Genomic DNA, 17,554 nt, shown 5'->3' with positions numbered 1-17,554 from the left:
AGCAGGGTTCAAAGGAGAAGTGGGCTTTCCTCGGGGGACAGGGCAGGGTGCCCAGGAGGACTGTGCATGGCTCCATTGTTTGGTTTTAATGGGAATGTCTTCCTGTGTTCTGGGCGCAATTTCAAAGCTGTTCCGCCCAAACCAGGAGTTGGAGGAGCAGAGCTGTGCCTAGACAGACGCCAGGCGCCCGTGTGTGAGCGCGCATGCGTGCGTGCCAGGTGCCCGTGTGTGAGCGCGCATGCATGCGTGCGTGCGGCCCAGCCGGGAGCGTGGAGCCCCGGGCCGGCTTCCGCGGCGGCCATCCCCTCCACCATCTCCACTCACCTTGCTGAGCCCATTCCACTTGTCCACAAGGTGGATCCTGCTGAAGTTCTGCACCCCCGTGAACACCGTGAAGACCTCAGAGTCTGAGTTGTTCATCTGAGGACAAAGGCACGGGGGAGGAGGAAGAGGAGAAGAGTTGACAATGAGCCCCACTGTGGCTCTCAAGGGCTTTCCAGAAGCTGGGGCCCCATGGACGGAGCTACCCCGTGCCGGCTACCGTGCCCTGCCGAGGCACAGGACGCTGCCTGGCTCTGAGGTGGCAGCCTGCCTGTGCCACGAGTCAGGTTCCCCATCCGCCGTCTGCCCTGCACTGACACGTGCCCTGGGAGTTTGGGGAGCCCGTGCCTCAGCTGCCAGGGCCCGGGCCGAGCACGGGCGTCCGGGCGCCAGCGCTCAGCATTGTGCGGTGGCTGCGGTGACGGCAGGGCAGGCCGCATGCGCATGCCCGCACGTGCGCGCTCTGGGCACGGGCCGCCGCCACAGGCACAGCTTGTCCCGCTTCGCCCCAGAGCCAGCGACCCAACAAAACCCAAGCCACTTCTGGCACATCAAGGTGACCCTGAAGGACCGCGGACGCTTTCCGGCCCCTGCAGCTGCGGGGAAGTGACTATTCTAGCTCACAGAAAACACGGGAAGTCATCCCCCGCCCCCGGAGGAAGCCCGGGATGCTGAGCTCCTGGCTCGCAGCGGCCCTGCCCGGTCACCAGGGGTCAGGACCCAGAAGAGGCCGGTGGCCATCTGCCCCCACAACCATGCCCGCTCACCTTCACGAACAGCCCGAACTTGCCCTTGACAGGGAGCATGTCTGGGAAGTACTTGTTGAGGAGGTTCACCAGGGGGTCCTCATAGCCCCACATCACCTCGCCCACCGTGCGGTTCATGAAGGCACGCTGCCCGAGCGTGCTGAAGGCCAGCGTCATGAGGAGCTTCAGGCTGGTGGGCCTGTGCTCCATCATCGTGGCCGCGCCCTGCAGAGCGAGACACCGCTGACCGGCTGCCGCCTCCGACCCTCTCCGCCCTCCCCTCCCTCCTCCTCACCCCCGGGCTCAGGCCCTGCACCCGCCTGTCACCCCAGCCGCAGTGACGGGTTCAGAAGTGAGCATAAACCCCTACCCGGGCAACACGCATGTCCCGCAGGGGCTCCGCCAGGCTCGGAACCTGGGGGCCAGTGAGCTTGCACCTGGGGGGGGCGGGGCGGAGGGCACACCTGTCACCTGGGGGGCGGGGCGGAGGGCACACCTGCTGGGAGGGGACCCAGCGCAGACCGGGGACTGACGCACCCCAGATGAAGCCAGTCTCAACACCAGCCCAACTTCCACCCATTAGTCATTTGAGCTGAAAAATTCCTTTTTGCTGAAGGCACCTGGGCATGTACCGAGAAACCATCTCGTGTCCTAGAAAGGAGCCAGGCAGACGCTCCACTAGCACCTGCTCATGCTTCCTCGGGGCTGTCCCGGCTCCATGGATGTGAGACACTTCGGGCAGAGAGCCTCACGGGCTTTCCTGCCACCATGCTCAGATCTCAGCCCCCCGAGCAGCCGGGTGCCCTGCGTGAGCCACCAGCGCCTCGTTGGTTTCTTTGCTCTTCCTTTCCTTCTTATTTTGTGGTACTGGAGTTTGCACGGGCTAGGCAGGTGCTCTACCACTTGGGTCACACCCCAGCCCCTGGGCTCATTTTTCAAAGGCACAGCAGGATCAAGGCCGGCCTAGAGGAGGAGGGGCCGCACTCGGAGCAGGTGCCGTCCGGTCTGGTCCCGCAGGGACCACGCAGCTCCTTTGCCTTCTAATCATCCTTGGGAAGGTGATAAACACATCATTTTTAAAAAATCAAAACAGGATACAAAACAAAATATAGGTCCCTCTCCACCCTCGGCTCTGGGCCAGGCTCCCAAAGCCCTGAAGTCGGCTTTTGTTTGGTGAGTGATCCAAGACAGCTTTTACGTTTCCCAATGGATAGGAAAAGAATCAAAATCACATCGTCCAGGAAACACGAAAATCCTGTGGAGCCCACGTCCTTTGCCCAGGGTGCTGGGGAGAGGGACAGGGCCACACCCACACGTGCTCGCTGGGGCTGCAGCCCAGACCCTTTCCAGCGCCCCCTGGGGCTCTGCGTGAACCATTCCCCGCAGCCCTAGGAAGGCTGCGCTCAACACTGGCACCGACCAGCGCCTGGACGCCTGGACGTGGGGAGAGTCTGGCCATTCCTGGCCAGGCTGACAACCTGTTGATGCCCCCGATCCGGCCCGAGGTGTCCCCATGCTGGCACCCAGTGTCCCGGCAGAGCTGGAGGGCAGGGTAGGCTCCCAAAGCTCCACCCGTGCCATTGCCCGGGGGTCTGCCCGGTCTCCTACGGGTGAAGTCAGACACAGCCTGGGTCCCACCCCGGTGGAAAGCACCCCCCAAACAGCTGTCCTGACCCCAGACCGGGGGCCTGCCTGCGGCAGCCTCCAAGCAAGGAGGGGCAGTGGGGGGAAGGGCTGCGGGCCGCGGAGACTCACCAGGACCAGGATGTTGGGCAGGACGATGTAGTCGCTCTCGTCACCCCAGGACCTGTCGGGCTGGAACTGGAAGCTGCGGTGCTCCCGGAAGGACACCGTGTCGTTGTCGTTGAAGGTGATGTTGGTCTTATGTCTGAACTCGCTGCGTGGAGACGCCAGGTCAGCGCAGGCAGCACCACCCCCCGCCTGCTCGGTGCCCACTGCCCGCACCTGTGCCCGTGTGCACGCACGCGTGTCTCCTGCGTTTGTCTCCCCCCACGTACCGCAAGGCCCCTCGCTGTTCCACCAAGAACTAGGCACCCACCAGCTGCCGGTGGCCCAAACACAAGAACTGTTTTCTTGGAGGCTAGAGGTGTGGCTCAAATGGTAGAGTGCCAGCCTCACAGGTACAGGTACAAGGTCCCGAGTTCAAGCCCCAGTACCCTCCTCCCCCCACCCCCCCAACACCATGGCTGCTGGGCCTCACCGGTACACGTAGGGCCCGCGCTCCTGCACCAGCGGCTTCTCGCCCTTCAGGATCTCGTCGGGGTTGATGACCTCGAAGAAGTAGACGGACAGGTAGAAGGGGACGGGGATCTCCTTCCACATGTTGAAGGACAGGCTCTGGGGGTCGATGCGCACGTTCTACGGGGAGACGGCTCATGGGCGGGTGGCCATGCACGTCCAGCCCGCGCCGGGGCCGGTCCTGCTCGCCCTGCCTCCCAAGCAATGAATCCTAACCACACGAACAGTGAGCAACACTTACGAGTGTTTACATGCTTCCAGTGTGTGTGTGTGTGTGTGTGTATGTGCACGCGTGTGTGCGTGTGTGCACGCACGTGTGTGGCACATGTACCTGTGTGCATGCACCAGTACTGGGGCTTGAACTCAGGGACTGGGCACTTGAGCTTGGTTTGCTGAAGACTGCTCAGGGCTGGGAATGTAGCTCAGCAGTAGAGTGCTTGTCTAGCATGAATGAAATCCTGGGTTCGATTCCTCACCACATACATAGAAAAAGCCAGAAGTAGCACTGTGGCTCAAGTGGTAAAGTGCTAGCTTTAAGCAAAAGAAGCCCAGGGACAGTGCCCAGGCCCTGAAGTCAAGCCCCAGGACTGGCAAAAGACTGCGGAGTCTGCTCAAGACTGGTGCTCCACTACTTGAGCCACAGGTCTACTTTTTGCTGGTTCATTGGAGACAAGATTTCACGGACTTTCCTGCCTAGCCTGGCTCAGATCTCAGCTTCCTGAATAGCTAGGATTACAGGTGTGAGCCACTGGCGCCCGGTAAAATCTTATTTATAAAACTTGGCGGGGGGGTGGGGGGGGACTCAGGGCCTTGTGTGTGTGAGGCTGACACTGTACCACTGGAGCCCCACCTCTAGTCTCCATGGGGCGGGCACGTGTGGATCGCTGATGGGGCAGGGCAGGAGGGCCCCACACACAGGGTGGACACGGGCGGATCGCTGACATGGTGGAGGATGCAGCAGGCGGGTAGAGATCAAACCACCAAAGACTGCCCCAGGCGACCCACTGCGCACCCACCCAACAGAAGTAACTCAGCATCCAAGAGGAACCACAGCGGGTGAGGGCAGGCCCACCTGTAAGCCCAGCACCTGGGAGTGTGGGAGGTGGAGGGGCTCCACCCCGCACACCCGGCCCTGGCCACAGGACTTCTCCCCGGTGCCCCCTGCCCCCCACCCCCCCAGTGAGTCTAGGACTCAGAGGAGGATCTGGAGGCGGCTGCAGCGCCTGGCGTGCCTGCCCGGGAGGGTGGACTTCGTCCTGCCCTCTCTTCAACCACAGCGGATCACAGCACCGGGCAGCTGATTAGATAGCACAGGGGTGAAGCTCGCAGCACCTGGCCCAGCGTGGCTGGGCTGTCTCTCTGCCCCTATCCCTCTTCCAAGGACAAAGATCAGTGCAAAGACAGTGTAGAGAGTGGCCATGGTCAGCCTCGTGGGACTTGGCCACTCCGGCCCGGCCCGGCCGGTTCCACAAGCCCAGGCCCACTCGCAGAACACGGCCAGGTGGGGACAGCTGAGCTGCGTGTCGGACACGCATCAGGCTGGGCACTGGCAGCTCACACCTGTAAGCCCGGCTACTCAAAAGGCTGAGATCTGGGCTGGGAAGGTGGCTCAGTGGTAGAGCGCTTGCCTGGCATGCCTGAGGCCCTGGGTTCGATTCCTCAGCACCACATAAGCAAGAAGAAAAAAGCCGGAGTGGTGCTGTGGCTCAAGTGGTAGAGCGCTAGCCTTGAGCTGAAGAGCTGAGGGACAGCGCCCAGGCCGAATTCGGGCCCCATGACCAAAAAAAAAAAAAAAAAAAAGGTCCACAGACCCCGGAACCCCTGGGGTAGCGGGGCTGCAAGGATTGGGGTCTGCTCCCAGCTCTGGCCCCCTGGCTTTGTGGGGTGTTTGCGGTTGTTCCTGGACTCAGCACGCTTTGTAAAACAAACTAGAGATTAGGGTGCGAGCTGAGGGCAGGCAGCACTAGTGCCTTGCGCTGGCTAGGTGGCTGTTCTGCCTCGTGACCCACACCTCCAGCCCAGCATTTTGCTAATTTAGAGATAGTGTCTTAGGGTTTTGAACTGTGATCCTCCAGCTCTCAGCCTCCTGAGAGACTAGGATTAAAGTTGGCTATAACTGATCAGCAGAGGGGTTCGAGTGGGCCAGGAGAAAACCAGGAGTGGTGGAGCCGTGTGGGGCCGGAGTGCCGCAGAGCCGCGGGTGCTCACGGGCCACACGCGCGTCAGAGCTCAGTGGCTCTGCGTCTCCAGCCTGGCTCAGGACAAAGCCACTTCTCAGCGCTGCCTGCATGGCCACGGCTGTGCCCAGCAGAGGCTTTGGAGCAAGACCTCACAGCCCCACAGAGGGGCGGCCCCAGGGAGGGGGACCACAGGGAGGCTGGCAGCCCAGGCCTTCCCACCGCCCAGACATCCCCTCCCAGACGCCTAGACAACACAGTCTTCACCCAGCCAGGCACTGGCTGCTCAGGTCTCGAATCCCAGCTACTGGAGAGGCTGAGAATTGCACAGTGCGACTCCCTTCCGAGCAAGGGCAGGGAAGGGCCGGGGCACAGCCACACCCCCCGCCCAACGCCAAGAGGCCCTGCTCTGACACGGGTGGAGACGGATCCTGCTCTGGGCCCCACACTGGCGCTCTGGCTTCCCAGGTAACCAGCTCTACCCCGGAAAAGCCTTTTACAGGAAGCCCAAGCACGTCACTGACACAGGGCCAGGTTGCCCAAGAAGCTGAGTCACCTGATTCCTTCGTCGGTGTCCCCCACTCAGCGCTCCCCGCCAGCAGCCACCGCCGCGCGGCCTCCAAGCACTGCCAGCCCTCCGCTCCCGTCCCGCGCTGTCCAGGCGCCATCCACCCAGCCCCCTTGGGAGGGTCCGTCGCTCCTCAGCTCCAGAGGCTCCCAGCGCTCTTCTCACTTCTCAGAACCCGAATCCCTACACACTCTGACTGTATCATACCAGATGTACGCTGGTGACAAGCCTCCTTTGCTGCTACCCAGAATGCAGTTGTGGTGGGCGGCGCTGGAACAGCCACCCTGGACCACGAGGCAGCCTTGAGACTGGGTCCCAAGGCTTCACGCAGCCACCCCACCAGGGTGGTTTAGTCATGAAATAATACAAAGCAAGATCACACTCCCTGTAGCAGAATGACTAAATCAGGAAAGGCTGACACGCCGAGCGCTGGTGGAGCACGGAGGCGTTCACTGAGGGTCAGCCCCACATGGGAGCGTCACCCAGACAGGCCAAGGCCTCCACTGCCAGAGCCGAGCCCGGGGCCGAGCGACAGGGTCAGAGGAGAAGCCGCACTGCCCGGGGCGGCATTTCGCCAGCGGGCACACCGCGGTCAGCCAGGGGCAAGGCCTCTCATGGGAGCCCAGAGGCCTCCTCTGAACCCGGCTGGACTTCAGCGGGAGCTGGGGTAGACACAAGGGGCCTGGGGGACTCTCCTTTGTGTCCCAGCTGGGGCCTGCGAGCTGGCCCCGGCCCCCGGCCCCCGCACGTGACACGGCTGTGCAGCCTGGCTGGCCCAGGGGTCACGCAACACCGAGCAGGGGCACCCAGTGGCCACAGCCCTTCTGCCAGACCTGGGGCTTGAACTCAGGGCCTGGGTGCTGTCCCTGGGCTTTTTCACCTACAGATGGTGCCCTACCTCTTGAGCCACAACTCCACCTGTGGCTTTTTGCTAGGTAATGGGAAACAAGCATCTCCCAGACTTCCCTGCTCAAGATGGCTTCAAATCACAGCCAGAGAGCAGGCTCCACACTGGGTAACAAGTGTCACGGCTGGCTGAGGGGCGGCGTGTGCGTGGCCATCCCGCTCAGAATCGCGGCCACCGGAGCCCCGGGAAGCCCCGACCATGCCTCCCTCCCCGGGGTAGGAGGGGCACTGTGTCTGCGCTGACTTTGGGGTGACACGTGAACCCCAGGCCTGGAGCTGGGGCCCCACCGGTGCCTGCGATGGTCCCAGCGTCCAAGGGACAGTCCTGTGCACTCCCACGGTCACGCCAGGCTGAGAGCCAGCCTGGGGAGGGTGTGAGAGGCCCCAGCTCCCAGCTGCCTCGATCCTGGCCTGGTGACTGCCCTGATTGCGGCCAGGCTGCAGTCAGCACGGCTGACCATTCAGGTGCGCGGTCCCACCACCGGGCTCTGACAGGATGTGTCACCACAACCAGCACCACAGCAGCACGGCTCTGCCGCAGGCTGACGCCGCACAGTGCTGTGCCCGGAATCCTCTGCAGACCCCCAGGGAGCTGACGTTCCTCCCTGCATGTGGGGAACAGGCTCAAGATGGCTACAGCTCTGCCTGCACCCTCATCTACCCACGCCACACCACCACAGGGAGACGACAGCCACACTGACATCTAGCTACAATGAGACGAGAGCCGCAGAGAGACGACAGCCACACAGACGTGACAGCCACACAGAGACCAAAGCCAGACAGAGACGACAGCCAGACAGAGACGACAGCCAGACAGAGACGACAGCCACACAGAGACGACGGCCACACAGAGACGACAGCCACACAGAGACCAAAGCCAGACAGAGACGACAGCCAGACAGAGACGACAGCCACACAGACGTGACAGCCAGACAGAGACGACAGCCACACAGAGACGACGGCCACACAGACGTGACAGCCAGACAGAGACGACAGCCAGACAGAGACGACAGACAGACAGAGACAACAGACATACAGAGACGACAGACAGACAGAGACGACAGCCAGACAGAGACGACAGCCACACAGAGACGACAGCCGCACAGAGACGACAGCCAGACAGAGACGACAGCCACACAGAGACGACGGCCACACAGAGACGACAGCCAGACAGAGACGACGGCCACACAGAGACGACAGCCAGACAGAGACGACAGCCAGACAGAGACGACAGCCAGACAGAGACGACGGCCAGACAGAGACGACAGCCACACAGAGACGACAGCCACACAGAGACGACGGCCAGACAGAGACGACGGCCAGACAGAGACGACAGCCAGACAGAGACGACAGCCACACAGAGACGACGGCCACACAGAGACCAAAGCCAGACAGAGACGACAGCCAGACAGAGACGACAGCCAGACAGAGACGACGGCCAGACAGAGACGACGGCCACACAGAGACCAAAGCCAGACAGAGACGACAGCCACACAGAGACGACAGCAACACAGAGACGACAGCCACACAGAGACGACAGCCAGACAGAGACGACAGCCAGACAGAGACGACGGCCACACAGAGACCAAAGCCAGACAGAGACGACGGCCAGACAGAGACGACAGCCAGACAGAGACGACAGCCACACAGAGACGACAGCCAGACAGAGACGACAGCCAGACAGAGACGACAGCCAGACAGAGACGACGGCCACACAGAGACGACAGCCAGACAGAGACGACAGCCAGACAGAGACGACAGCCAGACAGAGACGACGGCCACACAGAGACGACGGCCACACAGAGACGACGGCCACACAGAGACGACGGCCACACAGAGACGACGGCCAGACAGAGACGACGGCCACACAGAGACGACGGCCAGACAGAGACGACGGCCAGACAGAGACGACGGCCAGACAGAGACGACAGCCACACAGAGACGACAGCCACACAGAGACGACGGCCAGACAGAGACGACGGCCAGACAGAGACGACGGCCAGACAGAGACGACAGCCACACAGAGACGACGGCCACACAGAGACGACAGCCAGACAGAGACGACGGCCAGACAGAGACGACAGCCAGACAGAGACGACAGCCAGACAGACGTGACAGCCAGACAGAGACGACGGCCAGACAGAGACGACAGCCACACAGAGACGACAGCCAGACAGAGACGACGGCCAGACAGAGACGACGGCCAGACAGAGACGACAGCCACACAGAGACGACAGCCAGACAGAGACGACAGCCACACAGAGACGACAGCCACACAGAGACGACAGCCACACAGACGTGACAGCCAGACAGAGACGACGGCCAGACAGAGACGACAGCCACACAGAGACAACGGCCACACAGACGTGACAGCCAGACAGAGACGACAGCCAGACAGAGACGACAGCCACACAGAGACGACGGCCACACAGACGTGACAGCCACACAGACGTGACAGCCACACAGAGACGGCAGCCAGACAGAGACGACAGCCACACAGAGACGACAGCCAGACAGAGACGACAGCCAGACAGAGACGACAGCCACACAGAGACGACAGCCACACAGAGACGACAGCCGCACAGAGACGACAGCCACACAGAGACGACGGCCACACAGAGACGACAGCCGCACAGAGACGACAGCCAGACAGAGACGACGGCCACACAGAGACGACAGCCAGACAGAGACGACGGCCAGACAGAGACGACGGCCAGACAGAGACGACGGCCAGACAGAGACGACGGCCACACAGAGACGACGGCCAGACAGAGACGACAGCCAGACAGAGACGACAGCCAGACAGAGACGACAGCCACACAGAGACGACGGCCACACAGAGACGACGGCCAGACAGAGACGACAGCCAGACAGAGACGACGGCCACACAGAGACGACGGCCACACAGAGACGACAGCCAGACAGAGACGACAGCCAGACAGAGACGACAGCCAGACAGAGACGACAGCCAGACAGAGACGACAGCCACACAGAGACGACGGCCACACAGAGACGACGGCCACACAGAGACGACAGCCACACAGAGACGACAGCCAGACAGAGACGACGGCCAGACAGAGACGACAGCCAGACAGAGACGACAGCCACACAGAGACGACAGCCACACAGACGACAGCCACACAGAGACGACAGCCAGACAGAGACGACAGCCAGACAGAGACGAGGGCCACACAGAGACGACGGCCAGACAGAGACGACAGCCACACAGAGACGACGGCCACACAGAGACGACAGCCAGACAGAGACGACAGCCAGACAGAGACGAGGGCCACACAGAGACGACGGCCAGACAGAGACGACGGCCACACAGACACGACAGCCACACAGAGACGACAGCCAGACAGAGACGACAGCCAGACAGAGACGAGGGCCACACAGAGACGACGGCCAGACAGAGACGACAGCCACACAGACACGACAGCCAGACAGAGACGACGGCCAGACAGAGACGACAGCCACACAGAGACGGCGGCCACACAGAGACGACGGCCACACAGAGACGACGGCCAGACAGAGACGACAGCCAGACAGAGACGACAGCCGCACAGAGACGACAGCCAGACAGAGACGACAGCCAGACAGAGACGAGGGCCACACAGAGACGACGGCCAGACAGAGACGACAGCCACACAGACACGACAGCCAGACAGAGACGACGGCCAGACAGAGACGACAGCCACACAGAGACGGCGGCCACACAGAGACGACGGCCAGACAGAGACGACGGCCAGACAGAGACGACAGCCACACAGAGACGACAGCCAGACAGAGACGACGGCCAGACAGAGACGACAGCCAGACAGAGACGACAGCCACACAGAGACGACAGCCACACAGAGACGACAGCCACACAGAGACGACGGCCAGACAGAGACGACAGCCAGACAGAGACGACAGCCACACAGAGACGACGGCCACACAGACGACAGCCACACAGAGACGACGGCCAGACAGAGACGACAGCCAGACAGAGACGACGGCCAGACAGAGACGGCGGCCAGACAGAGACGACGGCCAGACAGAGACGACGGCCAGACAGAGACGACGGCCAGACAGAGACGACGGCCAGACAGAGACGACAGCCAGACAGAGACGACAGCCACACAGAGACGACAGCCAGACAGAGACGACAGCCACACAGAGACGACAGCCACACTGACATGACAGCCAGACAGAGACGACGGCCACACTGACATGACAGCCAGACAGAGACGACGGCCAGACAGAGACGACGGCCAGACAGAGACGACAGCCAGACAGAGACGACAGCCACACAGAGAGACGACAGCCAGACAGAGACGACAGCCACACAGAGACGACAGCCAGACAGAGACGACAGCCAGACAGAGACGACGGCCACACAGAGACGACAGCCACACAGAGACGACAGCCAGACAGAGACGACGGCCACACAGAGACGACAGCCAGACAGAGACGACGGCCACACAGAGACGACAGCCACACAGAGACGACAGCCACACAGAGACGACGGCCACACTGACATGACAGCCAGACAGAGACGACAGCCAGACAGAGACGACAGCCAGACAGAGATGACGGCCAGACAGAGACGACAGCCACACAGAGACGACAGCCAGACAGAGACGACGGCCACACAGAGACGACAGCCAGACAGAGACGACGGCCAGACAGAGACGACAGCCAGACAGAGATGACGGCCAGACAGAGACGACAGCCACACAGAGACGACAGCCAGACAGAGACGACAGCCACACAGAGACGACAGCCACACAGAGACGACAGCCACACAGAGACGACAGCCAGACAGAGACGACAGCCAGACAGAGACGACAGCCAGACAGAGACGACAGCCAGACAGAGACGACGGCCACACAGAGACGACAGCCAGACAGAGACGACAGCCACACAGAGACGACAGCCACACAGAGACGACAGCCACACAGAGACGACAGCCAGACAGAGACGACAGCCACACAGAGACGACAGCCAGACAGAGACGACAGCCACACAGAGACGACAGCCACACAGAGACGACAGCCACACAGAGATGACAGCCAGACAGAGACGACGGCCAGACAGAGACGACAGCCAGACAGAGACGACAGCCGCACAGAGACGACAGCCAGACAGAGACGACAGCCAGACAGAGACGACAGCCGCACAGAGACGACAGCCGCACAGAGACGACAGCCAGACAGAGACGACGGCCAGACAGAGACGACGGCCACACAGAGACGACAGCCACACAGAGACGACAGCCACACTGACATGACAGCCAGACAGAGACGACAGCCAGACAGAGACGACAGCCAGACAGAGATGACGGCCAGACAGAGACGACAGCCACACAGAGACGACAGCCACACAGAGACGACGGCCACACAGAGACGGCGGCCACACAGAGACGACAGCCACACAGAGACGACGGCCAGACAGAGACGACAGCCAGACAGAGACGACAGCCAGACAGAGACGACGGCCAGACAGAGACGACGGCCAGACAGAGACGACAGCCAGACAGAGACGACAGCCAGACAGAGACGACGGCCAGACAGAGACGACAGCCAGACAGAGACGACAGCCACACAGAGACGACAGCCAGACAGAGACGACAGCCAGACAGAGACGACGGCCAGACAGAGACGACAGCCAGACAGAGACGACGGCCAGACAGAGACGACAGCCAGACAGAGACGACAGCCACACAGAGACGACAGCCAGACAGAGACGACAGCCAGACAGAGACGACGGCCAGACAGAGACGACAGCCACACAGAGACGACAGCCAGACAGAGACGACAGCCACACAGAGACGACAGCCAGACAGAGACGACAGCCAGACAGAGACGACGGCCAGACAGAGACGACAGCCACACAGAGACGGCGGCCACACAGAGACGACGGCCACACAGAGACGACGGCCAGACAGAGACGACAGCCAGACAGAGACGACAGCCGCACAGAGACGACAGCCAGACAGAGACGACAGCCACACAGAGACGACAGCCAGACAGAGACGACAGCCACACAGAGACGACAGCCACACTGACATGACAGCCAGACAGAGACGACGGCCACACTGACATGACAGCCAGACAGAGACGACGGCCAGACAGAGACGACGGCCAGACAGAGACGACAGCCAGACAGAGACGACAGCCACACAGACAGACGACAGCCAGACAGAGACGACAGCCACACAGAGACGACAGCCAGACAGAGACGACAGCCACACAGACACGACAGCCACACAGAGACGACAGCCAGACAGAGACGACAGCCAGACAGAGACGAGGGCCACACAGAGACGACGGCCAGACAGAGACGACAGCCACACAGACACGACAGCCAGACAGAGACGACGGCCAGACAGAGACGACAGCCACACAGAGACGGCGGCCACACAGAGACGACGGCCACACAGAGACGACGGCCAGACAGAGACGACAGCCAGACAGAGACGACAGCCACACAGAGACGACAGCCAGAGAGAGACGACGGCCAGACAGAGACGACAGCCAGACAGAGACGACAGCCACACAGAGACGACAGCCACACAGAGACGACAGCCACACAGAGACGACGGCCAGACAGAGACGACAGCCAGACAGAGACGACAGCCACACAGAGACGACGGCCACACAGACGACAGCCACACAGAGACGACGGCCAGACAGAGACGACAGCCAGACAGAGACGACGGCCAGACAGAGACGGCGGCCAGACAGAGACGACGGCCAGACAGAGACGACGGCCAGACAGAGACGACGGCCAGACAGAGACGACGGCCAGACAGAGACGACGGCCAGACAGAGACGACAGCCACACAGAGACGACAGCCAGACAGAGACGACAGCCACACAGAGACGACAGCCACACTGACATGACAGCCAGACAGAGACGACGGCCACACTGACATGACAGCCAGACAGAGACGACGGCCAGACAGAGACGACGGCCAGACAGAGACGACAGCCAGACAGAGACGACAGCCACACAGAGAGACGACAGCCAGACAGAGACGACAGCCACACAGAGACGACAGCCAGACAGAGACGACAGCCAGACAGAGACGACGGCCACACAGAGACGACAGCCACACAGAGACGACAGCCAGACAGAGACGACGGCCACACAGAGACGACAGCCAGACAGAGACGACGGCCAGACAGAGACGACGGCCAGACAGAGACGACAGCCACACAGAGACGACAGCCAGACAGAGACGACAGCCACACAGAGACGACAGCCACACAGAGACGACAGCCACACAGACGTGACAGCCAGACAGAGACGACGGCCAGACAGAGACGACAGCCACACAGAGACAACGGCCACACAGACGTGACAGCCAGACAGAGACGACAGCCAGACAGAGACGACAGCCACACAGAGACGACGGCCACACAGACGTGACAGCCACACAGACGTGACAGCCACACAGAGACGGCAGCCAGACAGAGACGACAGCCACACAGAGACGACAGCCAGACAGAGACGACAGCCAGACAGAGACGACAGCCACACAGAGACGACAGCCACACAGAGACGACAGCCGCACAGAGACGACGGCCACACAGAGACGACGGCCACACAGAGACGACAGCCGCACAGAGACGACAGCCAGACAGAGACGACGGCCAGACAGAGACGACAGCCAGACAGAGACGACGGCCAGACAGAGACGACGGCCAGACAGAGACGACGGCCACACAGAGACGACGGCCACACAGAGACGACGGCCAGACAGAGACGACAGCCAGACAGAGACGACAGCCACACAGAGACGACGGCCACACAGAGACGACGGCCAGACAGAGACGACAGCCAGACAGAGACGACGGCCACACAGAGACGACGGCCACACAGAGACGACAGCCAGACAGAGACGACAGCCAGACAGAGACGACAGCCAGACAGAGACGACAGCCAGACAGAGACGACAGCCACACAGAGACGACGGCCACACAGAGACGACGGCCACACAGAGACGACAGCCACACAGAGACGACAGCCAGACAGAGACGACGGCCAGACAGAGACGACAGCCAGACAGAGACGACAGCCACACAGAGACGACAGCCACACAGACGACAGCCACACAGAGACGACAGCCAGACAGAGACGACAGCCAGACAGAGACGAGGGCCACACAGAGACGACGGCCAGACAGAGACGACAGCCACACAGAGACGACGGCCACACAGAGACGACAGCCAGACAGAGACGACAGCCAGACAGAGACGAGGGCCACACAGAGACGACGGCCAGACAGAGACGACGGCCACACAGACACGACAGCCACACAGAGACGACAGCCAGACAGAGACGACAGCCAGACAGAGACGAGGGCCACACAGAGACGACGGCCAGACAGAGACGACAGCCACACAGACACGACAGCCAGACAGAGACGACGGCCAGACAGAGACGACAGCCACACAGAGACGGCGGCCACACTGAGACGACGGCCACACAGAGACGACGGCCAGACAGAGACGACAGCCAGACAGAGACGACAGCCGCACAGAGACGACAGCCAGACAGAGACGACAGCCAGACAGAGACGAGGGCCACACAGAGACGACGGCCAGACAGAGACGACAGCCACACAGACACGACAGCCAGACAGAGACGACGGCCAGACAGAGACGACAGCCACACAGAGACGGCGGCCACACAGAGACGACGGCCAGACAGAGACGACGGCCAGACAGAGACGACAGCCACACAGAGACGACAGCCAGACAGAGACGACGGCCAGACAGAGACGACAGCCAGACAGAGACGACAGCCACACAGAGACGACAGCCACACAGAGACGACAGCCACACAGAGACGACGGCCAGACAGAGACGACAGCCAGACAGAGACGACAGCCACACAGAGACGACGGCCACACAGACGACAGCCACACAGAGACGACGGCCAGACAGAGACGACAGCCAGACAGAGACGACGGCCAGACAGAGACGACGGCCAGACAGAGACGACGGCCAGACAGAGACGACGGCCAGACAGAGACGACAGCCAGACAGAGACGACAGCCACACAGAGACGACAGCCAGACAGAGACGACAGCCAGACAGAGACGACAGCCACACAGAGACGACGGCCACACAGACGACAGCCACACAGAGACGACGGCCAGACAGAGACGGCGGCCAGACAGAGACGACGGCCAGACAGAGACGACGGCCAGACAGAGACGACGGCCAGACAGAGACGACGGCCAGACAGAGACGACAGCCAGACAGAGACGACAGCCACACAGAGACGACAGCCAGACAGAGACGACAGCCACACAGAGACGACAGCCACACTGACATGACAGCCAGACAGAGACGACGGCCACACTGACATGACAGCCAGACAGAGACGACGGCCAGACAGAGACGACGGCCAGACAGAGACGACAGCCAGACAGAGACGACAGCCACACAGAGAGACGACAGCCAGACAGAGACGACAGCCACACAGAGACGACAGCCAGACAGAGACGACAGCCAGACAGAGACGACGGCCACACAGAGACGACAGCCACACAGAGACGACAGCCAGACAGAGACGACGGCCACACAGAGACGACAGCCAGACAGAGACGACGGCCACACAGAGACGACAGCCACACAGAGACGACAGCCACACAGAGACGACGGCCACACTGACATGACAGCCAGACAGAGACGACAGCCAGACAGAGACGACAGCCAGACAGAGATGACGGCCAGACAGAGACGACAGCCACACAGAGACGACAGCCAGACAGAGACGACGGCCACACAGAGACGACAGCCAGACAGAGACGACGGCCAGACAGAGACGACAGCCAGACAGAGATGACGGCCAGACAGAGACGACAGCCACACAGAGACGACAGCCAGACAGAGACGACAGCCACACAGAGACGACAGCCACACAGAGACGACAGCCACACAGAGACGACAGCCAGACAGAGACGACAGCCAGACAGAGACGACAGCCAGACAGAGACGACAGCCAGACAGAGACGACGGCCACACAGAGACGACAGCCAGACAGAGACGACAGCCACACAGAGACGACAGCCACACAGAGACGACAGCCAGACAGAGACGACAGCCAGACAGAGACGACAGCCACACAGAGACGACAGCCAGACAGAGACGACAGCCACACAGAGACGACAGCCACACAGAGATGACAGCCAGACAGAGACGACGGCCAGACAGAGACGACAGCCAGACAGAGACGACAGCCGCACAGAGACGACAGCCAGACAGAGACGACAGCCAGACAGAGACGACAGCCGCACAGAGACGACAGCCGCACAGAGACGACAGCCAGACAGAGACGACGGCCAGACAGAGACGACGGCCACACAGAGACGACAGCCACACAGAGACGACAGCCACACTGACATGACAGCCAGACAGAGACGACAGCCAGACAGAGACGACAGCCAGACAGAGATGACGGCCAGACAGAGACGACAGCCACACAGAGACGACAGCCACACAGAGACGACGGCCACACAGAGACGGCGGCCACACAGAGACGACAGCCACACAGAGACGACGGCCAGACAGAGACGA

At 61.6% G+C, this 17,554-nt stretch overlaps 1 protein-coding gene across 3 annotated transcripts in view; it reads right to left on the bottom strand.

Annotated features, from left to right (window-relative positions):
• The window catches only part of Scarb1 (scavenger receptor class B member 1), a 52,709-nt gene that overhangs the window by 15,967 nt on the left and 19,188 nt on the right, over positions 1 to 17,554 (bottom strand). For 2 of the 3 annotated variants that reach the window (XM_042669055.1, XM_042669054.1), the window contains exons 2-5: positions 3,289 to 3,446; positions 2,823 to 2,964; positions 1,089 to 1,292; positions 325 to 420 (exon numbers count right to left, since the gene is read on the bottom strand). In XM_042669055.1, the coding sequence (XP_042524989.1) occupies positions 325 to 420; positions 1,089 to 1,292; positions 2,823 to 2,964; positions 3,289 to 3,446 (600 nt within the window). Of the gene's footprint in view, positions 1 to 324; positions 428 to 1,088; positions 1,293 to 2,822; positions 2,965 to 3,288; positions 3,447 to 17,554 lie in introns of all 3 variants that reach the window. The other variant, XM_042669053.1, reaches the window with a different exon arrangement.

Source organism: Dipodomys spectabilis, unplaced genomic scaffold (assembly GCF_019054845.1).
Source record: "Dipodomys spectabilis isolate Male_0828 unplaced genomic scaffold, ASM1905484v1 ptg000480l, whole genome shotgun sequence".
Classification (NCBI taxonomy): Eukaryota; Metazoa; Chordata; class Mammalia; order Rodentia; family Heteromyidae; genus Dipodomys; species Dipodomys spectabilis.
This window is presented reverse-complemented; position numbering and strand designations above follow the sequence as displayed.